General features: G+C 51.2%; 6 protein-coding genes across 6 annotated transcripts; 2 read left to right on the plus strand and 4 right to left on the minus strand.

Moving 5' to 3' along the window:
• Positions 1-993: 993 nt before the first annotated feature.
• BJX68DRAFT_227528 (uncharacterized protein) lies at positions 994-4927 on the plus strand. Its single transcript, XM_071038687.1, has one exon. It carries the CDS (start codon positions 1083-1085, stop codon positions 4749-4751), a length of 3669 nt encoding a protein of 1222 aa, XP_070903897.1. The 5' UTR covers positions 994-1082; the 3' UTR covers positions 4752-4927.
• A 396-nt stretch (positions 4928-5323) lies between these two features.
• BJX68DRAFT_262458 (BTB/POZ domain-containing protein) lies at positions 5324-6025 on the minus strand (the record flags this gene model as incomplete). The annotated part of the gene is made up of 1 exon (XM_071044444.1): positions 5324-6025. The coding sequence occupies one exon, from the start codon at positions 6023-6025 to the stop codon at positions 5324-5326; it is 702 nt and encodes a 233-aa protein (XP_070903898.1).
• Positions 6026-6685: 660 nt separating this feature from the next.
• On the minus strand, positions 6686-7333 carry BJX68DRAFT_262459 (BTB/POZ domain-containing protein; the record flags this gene model as incomplete). The annotated part of the gene is made up of 1 exon (XM_071044445.1): positions 6686-7333. One exon carries the CDS (start codon positions 7331-7333, stop codon positions 6686-6688), a length of 648 nt encoding a protein of 215 aa, XP_070903899.1.
• Positions 7334-7897: 564 nt separating this feature from the next.
• On the minus strand, positions 7898-8749 carry BJX68DRAFT_262460 (uncharacterized protein; the record flags this gene model as incomplete). Its single annotated transcript, XM_071044446.1, has 3 exons — positions 7898-8123; positions 8192-8573; positions 8635-8749. 3 exons carry the CDS (start codon positions 8747-8749, stop codon positions 7898-7900), a joined length of 723 nt encoding a protein of 240 aa, XP_070903900.1.
• A 1736-nt stretch (positions 8750-10485) lies between these two features.
• On the minus strand, positions 10486-10782 carry BJX68DRAFT_144192 (uncharacterized protein). Its single transcript, XM_071036537.1, has one exon. The coding sequence runs from the start codon at positions 10746-10748 to the stop codon at positions 10584-10586; it is 165 nt and encodes a 54-aa protein (XP_070903901.1). The 5' UTR covers positions 10749-10782; the 3' UTR covers positions 10486-10583.
• Positions 10783-11637: 855 nt separating this feature from the next.
• On the plus strand, positions 11638-13411 carry BJX68DRAFT_227531 (kinase-like domain-containing protein). The gene is made up of 4 exons (XM_071038688.1): positions 11638-11891; positions 11969-12240; positions 12339-12550; positions 12657-13411. The coding sequence occupies exons 1-4, from the start codon at positions 11710-11712 to the stop codon at positions 13059-13061; spliced, it is 1071 nt and encodes a 356-aa protein (XP_070903902.1). The 5' UTR covers positions 11638-11709; the 3' UTR covers positions 13062-13411.
• Positions 13412-14486: the final 1075 nt, after the last annotated feature.

Here is a 14486-nt window from a genome sequence, read left to right on the forward strand (position 1 = left end):
TCCTAAAGGTGGAGAAGAATGGCTATATTAATTTACATGTTAACTGATTCACCTCAGAGTGGACCAGATTATGGACCGTCCTTTACGCGCCCCTGGTGCTGCGCCCCTTGCACGATGTCCAAGGTGAATTATACATAACCAGGGGGCTCAGCTAGGCTAATCAACAACAGTGCACTGTACCCGACTTCAGGCTGTGCAGGTACCGGCCACTGTACCTGCCTATTCTATTGTAACTCACTCTCTATTGCTAAACAAGCTACCTTCTAGACGGCATTAGCAGCATGAATCTTCGACTAAAGATCTTTTCCATAAAGCCCGATATCGCAAAGCTTAGTACGGGAGTTACGTCAAAGTCTCGCTGCAGAGTATAATCGAGGACCTGGGCAAATGGCAAAGGGATTTTGATCCATCCTGGTACTTTCCAGCCTCCAGCATAGATATCGTGGCAAAGGCCAGCGAGACAGGCCGCATGATTGTTTCTCACCAACCCAAGGGCCTGGTTTATCGCTCCTTCCTCGCAGGACATGTGCTCCTTGAGGAATATAAAGGGTATTGACCCCTCATCGCCACGGAAGGCGCGACGCTAAGCCACGCAGCTCGATTGGCATGCAGCCGCTCGTGGCGCACGGCTGATTTATCTCGCCAGGCTGCTCCCCCACCAAATCAACATCCTCTGACGTCATTTTGGGGTTCTTGCTAACAATGGCTTATCTTTGGACTTTTTGCAATGTCCTGCACTGGCTATGCCCAGCTACTCGAAGCTGCACAGAGAAACTCGGAGCTTATTGCCCAGATTAAGACTCGTGAGATCCGACTGGGAGGCGACAGATCTCCTGAAGCACTTCCAATTGGACGCTGTTGTCGATACTCAGGCTGTAGTGACGGCATGCTATAAAAAAAGACAGGCTCTGGTAGATGGTCTTGGCAAGGCTGAGAGCTGAGGGCGGGGCTGTGCGCGGGTAAGCGCCGGCGTTCGCTCCTCTCCGTCTTCTTCCCTCTGCACTGCTCCAACTTTCTGTTTCTCCCATTCTACCTTTGCAAAATCATCGATCTCGGAACCCCACTATCCTTCCAAGGATGCGATGCCGAAATCAGAAAAAGAACATGCAGACTACACGGTCGCGTGGATCTGCGCTTTGCCTCTCGAGGCCGCAGCTGCGCGAACGATGCTCGACCAAACTCACCCCACCCTTCCCCAACCCGCGACCGACCAGAACGTCTATACCTTAGGAGAAATCTCCGGTCGGAACGTCGTTATCGCTTGCCTGCCTTCCGGGGTCTATGGCACTGTGTCCGCTGCCGTCGTGGTTTCCCAACTTCTAGCGACATTCACAAAAATAAGCTTCGCGCTGCTGGTTGGGATCGGAGGAGGAATTCCTCGAACGGTCAATAATGATATGTGGCTCGGGGATATCGTGGTCAGCAAGCCGACGTCAGAGGGGACAAGCGGGGTAATTGCCTACGACTCTGGGAAAAGGTTAGCAGATGATGGGGATTTGCAGGTGTCTGCGGTGCTCAATCGACCGCCACAACTTCTGCTAAATACCATATCGCGGCTTGAAGCTGACACTCTGACTGGGAACTCACTCGGAATCCGCGAAATTATCGCTTCCAAGTGCGAAACGTATCCAAACATGGCAGAGCAGTATCTACAGCCTGACAGGACGACCGACTATCTGTTCGAAGCGGACTATTCTCATTTACCTGGCGCATCGGGATGTGACACTTGCGACCCGAAACACCTGGTAAATCGCCCAGCCCGGAAGACTGACGAACCGCGAGTCCATTATGGAACAATCGCATCGGGTAACCAGCTCATCCGAGACGCGGCAAGCCGCGACCGTCTCGGAGAGAAATATGGCGCATTATGTTTCGAGATGGAAGCAGCCGGTATGATGAATCAGCTTCCCTGTCTAGTCATCCGCGGAATATGCGACTTTTGCGACTCGCACAAGTCAAAAGCATGGCAGGGATACGCTGCGATGACGGCTGCAGCGTACGCAAAGACTTTGCTATCTAGATTGCCGATGGTTGTGGACAACTGTCCAGGCGGTAATCAGCCAGAACCTGTCTTCATGGTACAATTTGGCCGCAATCCGCGATTCCTCGGCCGCGAAGACGAGCTTTCGAGACTCGAGGCAATGGTTTTGGGTGGAGACTCTGCGGCGCGAAAGGCAGCCATCTCGGGCTTGGGTGGTGTGGGAAAGACACAGATTGCATTAGAGCTCTCATATCGACTCCGTCAGCGCGAGACCCCGTATTCCATCTTCTGGATCTCATCGACCAGTGCCGAGACCCTGGAGCAAGGTTTCGTCCAAATGGCGAATCGGCTTGGGTTGGGTGGCAGGAATTCGAAGGATATCAGAGCAAGAGTGGTCCGGCATTTAAGCTCCGAATCAGCTACTCCATGGATACTTATCATTGACAACGCGGACGACATGGAGTTGTGGCCACCTTTAGTGATCAAGGAGGCGATCCCAGTGTCCGAGCACGGATTCACGCTGTTCACGACGCGGAATCATCAATTGGCCATTAGGCTTGTTGGGCCTAATGTTATCAGTGTGGCCGAGATGGACACTCCGCTCGCAAGCACATTACTAAAGAGTATCCTCTACGACAACTCCAAAGCCAACGACATGTCGGCACTTGCACTGGCAGAGCATCTTCACGCTCTACCTCTGGCTATAATTCAGGCTGCAAGCTATATCAACGAGAACCAGATTTCTATTGACACATACCTTTCGCTACTAGAGAATACGGAAGACTCCATGGTTGAGCTGCTCAGTGAGGATTTCGGCGATGAGTGGCGATACGCTGATATCAAAAACCCCATTACGTCGACGTGGCTCGTTTCGTTCAATCAGGTGGAGCGCCTGAATCCCCAGGCCAGCGATTATCTATCATTCATGTCATGCCTTGGCTCTGCTAGCATACCGATATCTCTACTTCCAACTGCAGACTCGAAGATCAAGCAACAGAGCGCCTTGGGTCTTTTGAAAGCGTACCACTTCATCACTGAACATTCGGATTACGCCTCGCAGATTTTCACTCTTCATCGGCTTGTTCGGCTAGCAACAAGAAACTGGCTTAGGGCACATGGTAATCTTGACAACTGGGTTACACGGGCCGGTCGGCGGTTGGGTGCTGTTTTCCCGCCCGCCGAGCAAAAGAATCGAGCCTTGTGGCGACCCTATCTACCTCATGCCCTATATGTCCTTGACTGTGAAGAGTTTCGGGCGAATACGACAGATCGGGACCACCTAAAGTTCACTGTTGCGCGAACCCTATGGCGGGACGAGAGGTACTCGGAATGCATACCACTATTTAAAGAACTATATCAAGAGTGGAAGGACCGGTTGGGAATCGAGGATGAAGATACTCTTTTGGCAATGGAGTGGGCCTCTATCGCATTGGCTGACACGCAGCAGTGGAAGGAGGCTGAGATACTCCAGTTAGAATTGCAGGATGTCCGCCAACGAATCCTGGGCCCCGACAATGCCCTGGTATTAAAAGGATTTGGACGACTGGCAAGGATGTACAGGTATCAGGGACGACTGCAGGAGGCCTTTGACCTTGGCACAGAAGTCGTACGAAAGATGCGATCGCTTTACGGAGATGCCGACGCATATACATTGGATGCAATAATGAACCTCGTCGGTACCTGCCGCGAGCTTTCTACCGATATGGAAGATCTGATTGATGGGCTGCGGGCAGCTATCAAGTCTCTTGCCCCTGAAGCCTCTGATATGTCTCGAGTCACCGAAAGCTTAGCTGAGGTCTACATCCGTCAGGGACGTCTCAAAGAAGCAGAAACATTGCTGGAGGAGTATCTGGAGAAAACCCCTTATGCAGTCGATGAACATTCTGATCCTAGAGGCCGCCTTGTTTCCGTATATAGGCGGCAGGGAAAGCATCGCGAAGCCGAGGAGCTCGCTCAGCGGGCGTGGAAGCTGGCAGAGGCGACACTCGGTCCAGAGCATCCTACCACGTCTTGGCGCATGCTGGACGTGGCGACTGGGTATCTTGAGCGAGGCAGGCTAGCAGAGGCCGAGTCCCTACAGAAGGAGGCGGTCGAGAAAATGAAACTAGTTATTGGCTACGGGCACGCCGACACCTTGACTGCTATGTGGTGGCTCGCAAAGACCAAGGAAGAGCGAGGCGACATGGCAGGAGCAGAGGAGATCCTAGTGCAGGTCAGCAAGCTGTCATACTCGGCATTTGGGCAGAAGAGCCTCTTTACGCTGAAGGTCGTGAGCAAACTGAGCAGTTTCTATTACCACCAAGAACGGTATGCGGAGGCCGAGAAACTGGGACGCGATGCAGTTGAAGGGAGGAAGAAACTGCTGGGGGAAGACCATCCAACGACCCTTTTGAGCATGTGGAGACTCGCTCCCGTTTTATACAAACAAGGCAAACTGGAGGAAAGCATTCAGTTGCTGGAGGACTGCAACCGCCGTCAGGCTCAGAGATTTGGACAGGATCATTCAGATACTCAAAAAACCACAAGTCTCCTGGCAGGGTGGAAAGAACAGCGGGAGTGGGTAGAGATAGAGGCCTCTGAAGGACTGGCCGACCAACACGGTACTCCAACCCCTGGGGACCCTGAGGCTTCGCCTGAAATGTCAACGAACTCTGCCAGCTCAAGCCAACCCTTGGCTCATTCTGAGTCAGATAACCCGACCGTCGCGCGTGGCTTTGTAGCCACTGTTCGCACGTCGGTTGGGAGGCGCTGGCGTCGTTTCGATAGCTAGGACCTATACATTTGACAGTTGCAGGTAAGGTGTACTTTTGATCCTGTATGAGTCGAGTCGTTCTCACTTTGATAAAAATTACAGCAACGGAGTTATCATTTGCAGCATCAAAGGTCTTTGAGGACTAAGGCTCCTATATTTCATCATCTTCTAATGCATATATATTCCATAGCATAGCCTCATTACCCGTTCCGGAAGGGCTATTCTGATTTTAATAATACATATAGATGGTGGCTGTGACTCAGTTTAGGCTTCATTTTCTCGAGCCATGGTGGACGTGCTTGAGTTAATGGTTGCAGTGCCAATGTAGGTACTTCTATTAGAAGAACGGGACGTAGGTCAGGAACATCTGCGCGGTCAATTCAAGTATGGAAAGCAAAAACCACTGCCCGATCCACTGATATGGAAATAGAAATCATAATAAGCATGGTAGCTGATACTTGACCTTTCTGCAAACCTAGCAGATTTGCGATGTTTGAGTTAGTGAAGAATAATTGACTGCTCTTTCTTCAATGTTTGATATAACACACCAAAACAGAAAAGTCTCCTCTCTACATGAGTAAAATCAATCTCTAATCTAGGAGCGATACCCGCGTATTAACAGCCGTTACTTTCTGCACATGTCTCTCCTCATACTCATCAGGCTTATCCCCCTTCGCCTCCATGCATTTCCTCCCACAGCTCCTTGGAGAACCTTTGTGGAAGCTAATCCCCCGAGGACACAGATAGACCTTCTGCACCACCCACTGCACACGAAACTCCATCCTGACATCCGACTGCACGGTATAGACGTTATCCCACCCAGGCTCGCGGGGGAGCCCAACCCAGCTGCTCACCGCCACCCTGTCCAAGTACGTCCGATTCTCCAGGTACGATTCCAGCGCGGCGATCCCGAGGAAGCTGGCTTCCTTGAGCAGCGCGTCGTACAGAGCCTCGTCGTGGCCTTTTTGCACGTCGTAGAAGACGGGGAGGACGCCGCGGCGCAGGTAGCGGAGGATGTGCACGAAGAGGTCCGGGTCGGCGTCGACGAAGTACGAGCCGTCGGCCCTCGCCGTCTCCCAGCGGCCGGAAAGGAGGGAGTCGAAGTAGGTGCTTTCCTCTACTAGGGTGGAGCGCGTGGTTGTGAAGGATCGCTCGCCGACTTGCAGGCGGATTGTGTCGTTGGGAGGCTTGTGGATGGGCGTGTCGGTGGTTTCGCCGTTTGTTATCGGACCGAGATGGCTTGGAGAGTGGGCTGGGTTGGATTCGTCTGGGTCGTTCAAGGGAGGTTTCATTGTTTCTTCTTGAATTGAGTATTTCTCTAAACCTCCGGTGATATTGATAGATGGATAGGCTGGTGGGTGGTCAATCGATCGATGATAGATGGATTTATATATAGATGTGGGTGGGAAGAAGAAGGCTAACCGGGAGTAATGAAGCTATATAACGCTAGGAATCACGTGGCTGCTAGCCATAGAACAAAGGAACAAGAATAGCATGCTGTTGGTCTGGCTGGATAAGGGGAAGGGAACCAGGGAGTCGGGCTAGGTCTTTGCCACACAACCCTAAAGCTTGTTGTATATAAGCTTTGTGACGCGTCCGGGTCATGGATATAGCGTCTCTGCAAAACGCAGGAATTCTAAGCATTTCAAGAAGGGATATTGCTCATGAAGTATTGCCATATTGAGCTAGATGCTGGTAAGTATGTCGTTGTGGTCGGCTGTGATGTTGTGGAAGGTTCAGTGATAATTAGGAGGCTATACGGTGGTCACTCGCGAGCCCATGGCGCCTTCCCTAACAGCACAAGGCACTAACATACTAGCCGGGATTTTACTTTAAACATTACCTTGCCTATTAACTCCTTGGCTCCATGTTATTCCTTCTTGCATGTAATGGAGTTCATTATTATGAAATTGCGGATAAACATCCCATAAAGACACGACTCAAGACTAATATTATTCAATATTAAGCAGAGTTCGTTTCTTCTTAAGCACCGCCACTGGTGGACCATCTTGGAACATTGCTGAAGGACCGCGCTCCTTGGAAGAGTGGTAAAAGCGACATACGCGCTCACATTCATCCTTGTTGCCCATGTGCCGAATTCTATTGCTAGGACATACCCACACCTTGCTGGGTATTGAGGTTTGTTGGCATTCTATCAGAGTATTGGAACCTGAGTGCATCGTTTTCTTGAAGTGATCCGGTTCTTCAAACCTTTCGAACGTGTACTCGAAGCTCAATACCTTTGCATATCCCCTGTCTTCGATCCATTTAGCTAGTGCATCTATACCAAAATATCGTGCTTCGCCCAACAGTGCGTAGTACTTGAGAAAGTCATGGCCTTTGACATTGTCGTAGAAGAGGGGGAACACGTCGGGGCGACGGAGGTAATTGAGGATGTGGGCAAAGAGGTCCGGATCAGCGTCAACGAAGTAAGATCCGTCTGCTCGAGCATTCCATCGGCCGGAGAGCAAGGCTTTGAAATACGTGCTTTGTTCGACGAGGGTTGACCGAAGGGCAGTGAAGCGTTGTTGGCCGACTTGGAGTTCGATTATCTCAGAACGGTTTGCGTGGACATTGTCGTTTTGAGTGGATGGACACATGGTTGCGGTATTTTACAACAGAGAACTAGGGGAGACGGAGTCGAGGTGGTCGAGATCAATAAATATGGCCCGTCTCATGACGTTCCCTCCATGGGCTGGCGCAAAGCCTATTAGGGTTAAGGTTATCAGCATGATACGTGCCCAGGTGGTGTGCCCGATTTGGCTCAGCAAATCAACAGCCAAGCTTTGTCGGGTGAGGGGTTGAGTCTGAATGGATCCAGTGGCATTACACGTATCTATCATCTGACTCGAGTGTACCATGGGTCATTAATCATTCAAAGGTGGCCTATAAAGTGGATGCAACTCTGCGGGTGATTGCATCGAATATGTACCGACAATTGAGCTTCAGTAAATTAAGACCCTAGTTGAATTTAAAGCTGAAATGTTCGTTAGCGCAGCATCTCTCGAAATTGATACATGTTGGGAGCGCTGACTTCTACGTCATGCTCTCGTCGGTTCCAGTAACATAGCTACGATACCATGAAATATTCAGAGCAGAATGGCACATTGAGACTCGCTGAGGAATGTACATAGGTTACAACGACTCAAGTATGTCCTCCTTCTCTACTCCTCCTGCTTACCAGCCAGAACGGGACATCCTGCAGCCGCAGCCGAGACATCCGCCGTGACCCCCTCCTTCTCTTCCTTTGCAATCTGGCGGAACATATCCATCGGATCGAACCACACGTCGATCTTCTGTAGCTGCAACTTGTCGTTCACCCTGGCCACGACAATACCCTCAATATCGATGACGCCGCCGTGTGCTTTGACTCGTACGGTTTCACCCTTGCTAAACAGCTGTTAGCTCCAATAATCCTTACAGCTTATCAACCCATCCATCAGGAAAGGTCTACTTACTCATTATTCCCTACATAATCCGAATTCATAACCCCCCAATGCCTCCACCGAAACACCACCACCGGCGGCCCCGAATACACCTCCTTCACCTCCCACGCGAAAACCGGCATCATGCGCTTAAAGCTCTTGTGGCTCCCCTCGAAATCATTGTGCGCGGGGTCATAGTACTTGTTGGGCGTGATGAGGGCGTTGTATGTACCCATGCGCAGCATGTCGTCGGCCGTCATGGCGGGCCCGCCGTTCAGGGAGAAGGTGTAGGTTGATTGGTCGACGGTGCGCCAGTCGCTGAGGGAGGTTTTGAAGGAAGCTTCGATTTCCCAGTTTTTCACGAGGTTTTCGACGAGGGAGGGGAGGGAGGCTGCTTCGTGCGTCATTGTTTTTGCTGCGGGGGTAGATGGTTAATTTCAGTGGCAGGCAGGGAGGGGAAGAGGTAGGCGACTTACTCTGCTCGTAGTACTCGCGGGTCTTGGTGTAGCTGGGCGCTCGCTTGTAGCGCCATGCCACATCGTCGCCGAGGACGGCGTTGGGGTCGAGGACGTAGTCGGGGAGATCTGCCATTGTGTTTGTGGATGTGAACTGAGAAAGGGAGGAATTCGCAAGGAGGAAAGAGGACAGATGGCTCGGACAGGGATGGACACAGACTATAAATCCTCGATTACGAGAAAAGAGGCATGTGCCCGCAACCCCCCTGCCTAGCAGCATGCACCGACTCGCCCCGTGTCAATCTCGGACAATAAGCAGGCCAACCTAATAAGCGAGCAGCGAGTAGCGAGACAGCAGACCCCAGCCAAGTGCAATTAACTCTTCGTAGCTAGCTATTATCTACCCCAACGACCAGGATACACCCATGCTTGCAAAGTCAAATAGAGCACACTGCTGCACCGCCGTTTTGCCATCCCTGTCAGCCGCGGCATATTCAAAAACCAACCAATATGCGGCTCGTGGTTGATCAGCACGTCGAGGCCGTTGCTTGGCAGGACAGGCAATCGAGCCGGAAGATCTGGGATGTCAATCCGCGCGCTGTATCTGAAACGGCCATCGTGGGGGCGGGCCGGGGGTCGGTGCTGGGTGACGGGGCCAATGGCTGTCATTGACTGGGTCTAGATCCGGTCGGCGTATCGAGGCGAAACAACCCATCGACTCAATGGGGAAGCGAGGATTGGAATGGTTGCGACGTTGACTCGTTGGTCTGTTCTCGGGTTTCTCGGCGATGTTGTTATTGGTCGGTGCCGTGCGTTTAGATCAATCGGAGATTAATCTGGTGGAGCTTGTCCACTTTGCCCTGGCGCTGGCGCCTGGGCTCGCATACACAAGCGGTTTGAACGGTCTTTTCACATGCGGGCGATGTGTGTCCAGGGAATTTTCCACTCGCACCTCCTTGTGCATGGATGATTGATTTCGAACGAGAGACCCGTATTCCTCCCCTAACTCATCCACTTTAGCTAACAATGCGTTTGTTTCGCCTAGAAAGTATGTTATAAGCCCGTAGTCTGGTTTGGCTGTCTAGTATCTATTATTGATTTGTCTTTTGAGTAATCATCAATGGATTGGCCATCCAATCGAACGATCTCTCTGGCCTGGAATATAAGAAAATGTAATAGCCTTCTCTATTACTACGCCAGCATATTCTTCGAGAATTGGGGTTAGTCAGTCATTGCTCAAGGCTCACTTTAGTGCAGACTGGACAAGGACTACCGAGTACTCCCTAATATGGAGAGCGCTTTCAGGAGAGAAATGTCGCAAGAATTCACCTACTCCATAGAGAGGATTCTAAAAGGTACAAGAGGTCCTTGAACTGAGGCATTCCCGGCCATAATCGTTCAATGGAGATAGTTGTCGATTCGAGGGTGGAGTTCGTGGAGGCGGTGTTTGCGTAGAAGTCAAGTCCAAGTTTTGGAAGCCCTACTCAACCCTGCCTAGTTTGCCAGATGATGCCACGGGGAGTGATCATCTTTGAAGAGGGGGTGGTAGCCTAGCTTAGTTGAAAGGCGAAACCAAGTGCCTTCCGTGTTGGTCCAAGCCGCACTCTCGATATAGAGGATAGTAGCAGGCCGCCGCCGCAGTTTCTTCGTTATAGACCGGCACCATTACCAGTACGCAACGCGCTTCCAGGCGGCTTACCATTTTCAACTCACCTGACGCTCACTGACTGCACTTAGGTATGTGGTATAGCTCCTGACAATCCTAAAGGATGGCATGAGCTCTAATCGGACATGTTTAGAAAATTCATATATCCACAAACCATCGATGATCCAGCGCCTCTTTGGCAGTGATCCTTTGCCTGGGGTCTAGCCTCGTCATCCCACCAATTAGATCTCTTAGATCCGGATCTAGATGACCCCAAGTCTCAAGCGGTTGGCTGGGGTTCTCCGGCCCAAATGTTCCCACGAGGTCAATAAGCCGCTCTTGAAAGACGTTCTCTTCGTCGATATGCTCCAGTAACCAATTGACCCCCTCTCTTCAAAAATAATAGCGTACCGTTATGCAGGATATCCGGGGCGTGTAGTTCAGCAAGGCCCTGCAGGACCTCCCGGAGGATGTGTCGTCTCGTGTTCATAGACAATGGTCTATGGCTGAAGCGCAGCAGGTCTGTAGATAAGTCGGGGTAAACAAACATCTCTCGCTCCTTGATGGTGTCTGTTACGGTTCGGACATTGGGACAGGAGGATAAGTATGTGCAAATTGATCTGATAGCCAAACTCCCCTTTTATCATGTCCTTTATAATGTGCCTACTTTGCTCCATCGGCGCCTCTAGGAGTGAACTTGGTAAGGCAGCAGGGAAGACCAGCCGTCCGGGGTCGACTTACGAAACACGATAGACTGACGAAAGCGGCTTTGTCCGAGTCGCAGGAACTATAAGTCTGACCAGAATTGACTCTTAACGAGCTGCTAATAAGAAGGGACCCCTTGCTGGCGCGTGACAAAGTAGACATAACCACGGCTGGTGATGGCCCTCGTAAGAACGAGAAAGCTTGTAATTGCGAGCCTTGGAATCGAGTAGAGAGCATGGCTAGACTGGCATATACGATGTACCAGGGTGCAAAACACAGATCCAAGCTGTGGGAAAGGATCGTTGCCGGCGGATAGGACTTGAAGGGAAGCTGCGCCGCGACGACGCATGGAAAATCCTCACCGCGTCAGCCAATCAGGTCGCCGCGCGCAAGCTGGATGAGGGTGAGGACGGCAATTTGTTTCTTTCACTCATCCTTGCAATAATGAAACTGCATGGCGTAGAGCAGGAGGAAGATCGCTCCTCTGAGGCCGTTTTGTGAGCAGTGTTGTCGAACAATAGGTACCTGGGTACGAAAGGTATTTGAGTGGAGGTTTATGAAGTTGATTGGGCAGCCGGTGCCAAGAGGTGGTCGGCTGTGGGTCACGTGGGGTCGCGTCTGGGCCGGATCTCCAATCGATTTTGTGTTTGTCTTCTCCGAATCTCCATCAACAGCCCACCCTCCTCCACACACGCCCCAGACCTGCAACTCCGCAACCCGAACTCATCGCTGAGATCCCATCCGTTATGCTCGCATGCGCGGCACGGGTTCCCAGAGCCTCGCCCCTCGGCAGAGGAATCTCGGTCCGATACGCATCTGGATGGCGACTTGAGCCCGAGCTGCGCAGCGAGTCGGGAGGGGTGATCTACAAACTTGACGAATCCTCAGTTGACGAGTATGGAGTGCATCCGCCGGTATATGTATCGAGGTAGGTAGTACTTGCATCTGCACGAGATTCTCAAAGACCTTCAGCTCTGGCCCGTGTAATGACTTTTGTGCAAATAGCGCCGACGGAAAGAAATACCATGTCCAGGTGATAGCTCACAAGGAAGACTTTGAGAACTACCTCAGCCTACAAACTAGGGTCGCGTTATCGCCGTATGTGCGAATCGCTACGGATACCATTCCGGAGCACCAAGCGTTCGTCTATCCCAGCCCCGGGCCGCTCAACCTGGGGAGAGCAAAGCCGAGGCTGTTTTACAGCGCCAGAAGGCGGGTCCTTCGCGACGCGCTGCGCGGTCTTGCGGATCTACACGACAGAGGTATCGTGCATGACAGTAAGTAAATATCCCACATTCCGATGAGCGTAGCTGCTCCGTCCCTTAGTGGGCGGGCATCGAAGCAACCCCTGACTCGATTCTCACACTCGTTGCAGACCTCGTCCCTCGGGCCATTCTTTACGAAGACACTGAAACCCCAAATAAAAAGGGAAAAGTTGAGATGTCTTTGGGTTCTGTCGCCCTGGCTCCAGATGAAAAATGGGTTACTGGACCCGGGCCTAATTTTAATGAACCACACAGATCCCCCGAGGCATGGTGTGGAGCGCGTCGGAACCAGGCATCTGACGTCTTCGCATTTGGGACGCTGGTACGTGGTGTCGTTACTTTCTTTCTTGCTTCCCCCTGTCCTCTTTTAGTTCCTGACGTATCGCAACACCTCGATTGACGAAACCAACACCTACTCACATCAATAGATAATCTACGCCATGGCCGTAAACGCCGCCCGGAAACTCCCTTTTGATGTCGATCCGAGCGGAAAACTATTATTCGAGGATCGCTGGCGCCGGACTATATTGAGACAGATTGCAATGTGCGCCGACAAAAAGGCTTTCGAGGGCTTCCGTGCGCACATCGGATCAAAAAGCCCCTTCCAAAAGCAATTGTCTCGAATGAAGGAGGCCTTTAGAGAAGAGTACCAGAGGGCTCCCATAACAGCTGGCGATCGTCTTGCACTCCAGCCGGATGCCGCGGACTTGGTGGCCCAGATGATGAATCTGGATCCTGCGCGCCGGATTACGGCGCGCAAGGCGCTGCAGCATGAGTACTTTAGTCCCAAAAGGTGGAATAGTAACTGGATAGGTGCGCCGACACCTCAATAGCCGGTTTGAAGCCGCTCAACACGCTCAGCTTATTTGAGCTCTTTCGCCTTCAGCAACCTACCTCAGCCTTCTTGCAATTCTTAACATCGCCTTCCCGGTGCCATCCCCTCATTCACCACGCCTCTCACAATAAAAGGGGCCCCGCACCTCTTATAACATTACTCATCGGGATACCCTTGCTCCCCTCGTTCCACAGATAGCCTAGCAGGTAAAGGCCCAACCATGGCCTTAGCCCCGCAGGTGAACAAACTCCCTTACATCATGTTGGTAGTCTCTTTGTCTGCCTTTGAGAATATCCTCGCACGTATGGTTATCTCATGTAGTTTCCCCATGTATAGCAGATCACCAGCTAGATAAACTGGATTGGTTCTCCCTAGAAACATGCATTTCTCATCCACCGCTCACCTTGTCTTTGAGGTTGCTTCAGCACTTCAAACACAGCAAAGCTTCCAAGAAGGATGATCATTTACGGTATATCTGCATTGTGGCAAATCCGTCGACTTTCAATGCATATCACATCCCTTACCTGGCGCTCTTGAACCGCCATCTCGCACAAGTTATTCGAGTCTCTGCTCTTGAAGCCGACCCTAACCCCTTGCAGCGCTTGACACCCCAGGGCACACAAGCATAGCACACTCCCCGACTCAGGACACCCCTGAAACCTGTGTGACAACACAGAGCGTCTTCACCCGGGTCACATCTCCTGACATCGCCAACCTCGAAGCCCTTCCACTCTTCTGCACATAAGAGGCTCGAGCGATAAGCCTCCAGACATACCCGATCCCCTGCAGCTTTATGAGTCATGGATATCTTAGTTTTAAGAGGAGAACTAGGCTGTTTTTGGGCACCCAGTATAAAAGGACTACAATCTCTACACAAACTGTACGTGAAGAGATATCAGGTAAGTGGCTCTTCGGATGGCTTTGTGTACATCATGACTCTTGTGTTCACTACGATATGTCAACAACCCCCAATACATACCAAGCCTTTATCATGTGTCGGTTACAAGGTCACCCTGTAGACACCTTTATTACAGGATGTTCACTGACAGAGTAGGTCGAGCTATGGCGATGTTGTTAAAGAGTGCCTATACTAGTCTCGCAGCAAGGGAGAATACTTTGAGGAGTCTTAGCTGATGGATCTGTTTTTGCTCAAGGACCTTTGATTGATTTGAGGGCCTTGTACATGTGTTATAGGCCTGACCTGAAATGTAGTATGTGGTGGAGAACTATCCAGTTTGAAATTGTAAAGCAATCAAGACTGGATGATATCTTAGGGAGCTGTGATCCGTTGTGCACCTCTTCCAAAGAATGTTTGCAGAGATAGTAAAATAACCCTGGCCTTGGTTCCAGGCCCGTTGACACCAAATTCACTGTTTGTGCTATACGCAACGTTTGTCAAAGTCTTTGTTTGTATGGTTGACAC

The sequence above is a fragment of the Aspergillus pseudodeflectus genome (genome assembly GCF_044049435.1).
Source record: "Aspergillus pseudodeflectus strain CBS 756.74 chromosome Unknown BJX68scaffold_4, whole genome shotgun sequence".
NCBI lineage: Eukaryota > Fungi > Ascomycota > Eurotiomycetes > Eurotiales > Aspergillaceae > Aspergillus > Aspergillus pseudodeflectus.

What these genes read in the sequence shown, in the direction of transcription:
- BJX68DRAFT_227528 (XM_071038687.1), top strand. Translation starts at nt 1,083, where the DNA reads ATGCCGAAATCAGAAAAAGAACATGCAGACTACACGGTCGCGTGGATC.
- BJX68DRAFT_144192 (XM_071036537.1), bottom strand. Translation starts at nt 10,748, where the DNA reads ATGAACACGAGACGACACATCCTCCGGGAGGTCCTGCAGGGCCTTGCT.
- BJX68DRAFT_227531 (XM_071038688.1), top strand. Translation starts at nt 11,710, where the DNA reads ATGCTCGCATGCGCGGCACGGGTTCCCAGAGCCTCGCCCCTCGGCAGA. An exon ending in CCGCCGGTATATGTATCGAG is followed by an intron (nt 11,892 to 11,968) that starts GTAGGTAGTACT and finishes TTGTGCAAATAG; the next exon opens with CGCCGACGGAAAGAAATACC. An exon ending in CAGAGGTATCGTGCATGACA is followed by an intron (nt 12,241 to 12,338) that starts GTAAGTAAATAT and finishes CACTCGTTGCAG; the next exon opens with ACCTCGTCCCTCGGGCCATT.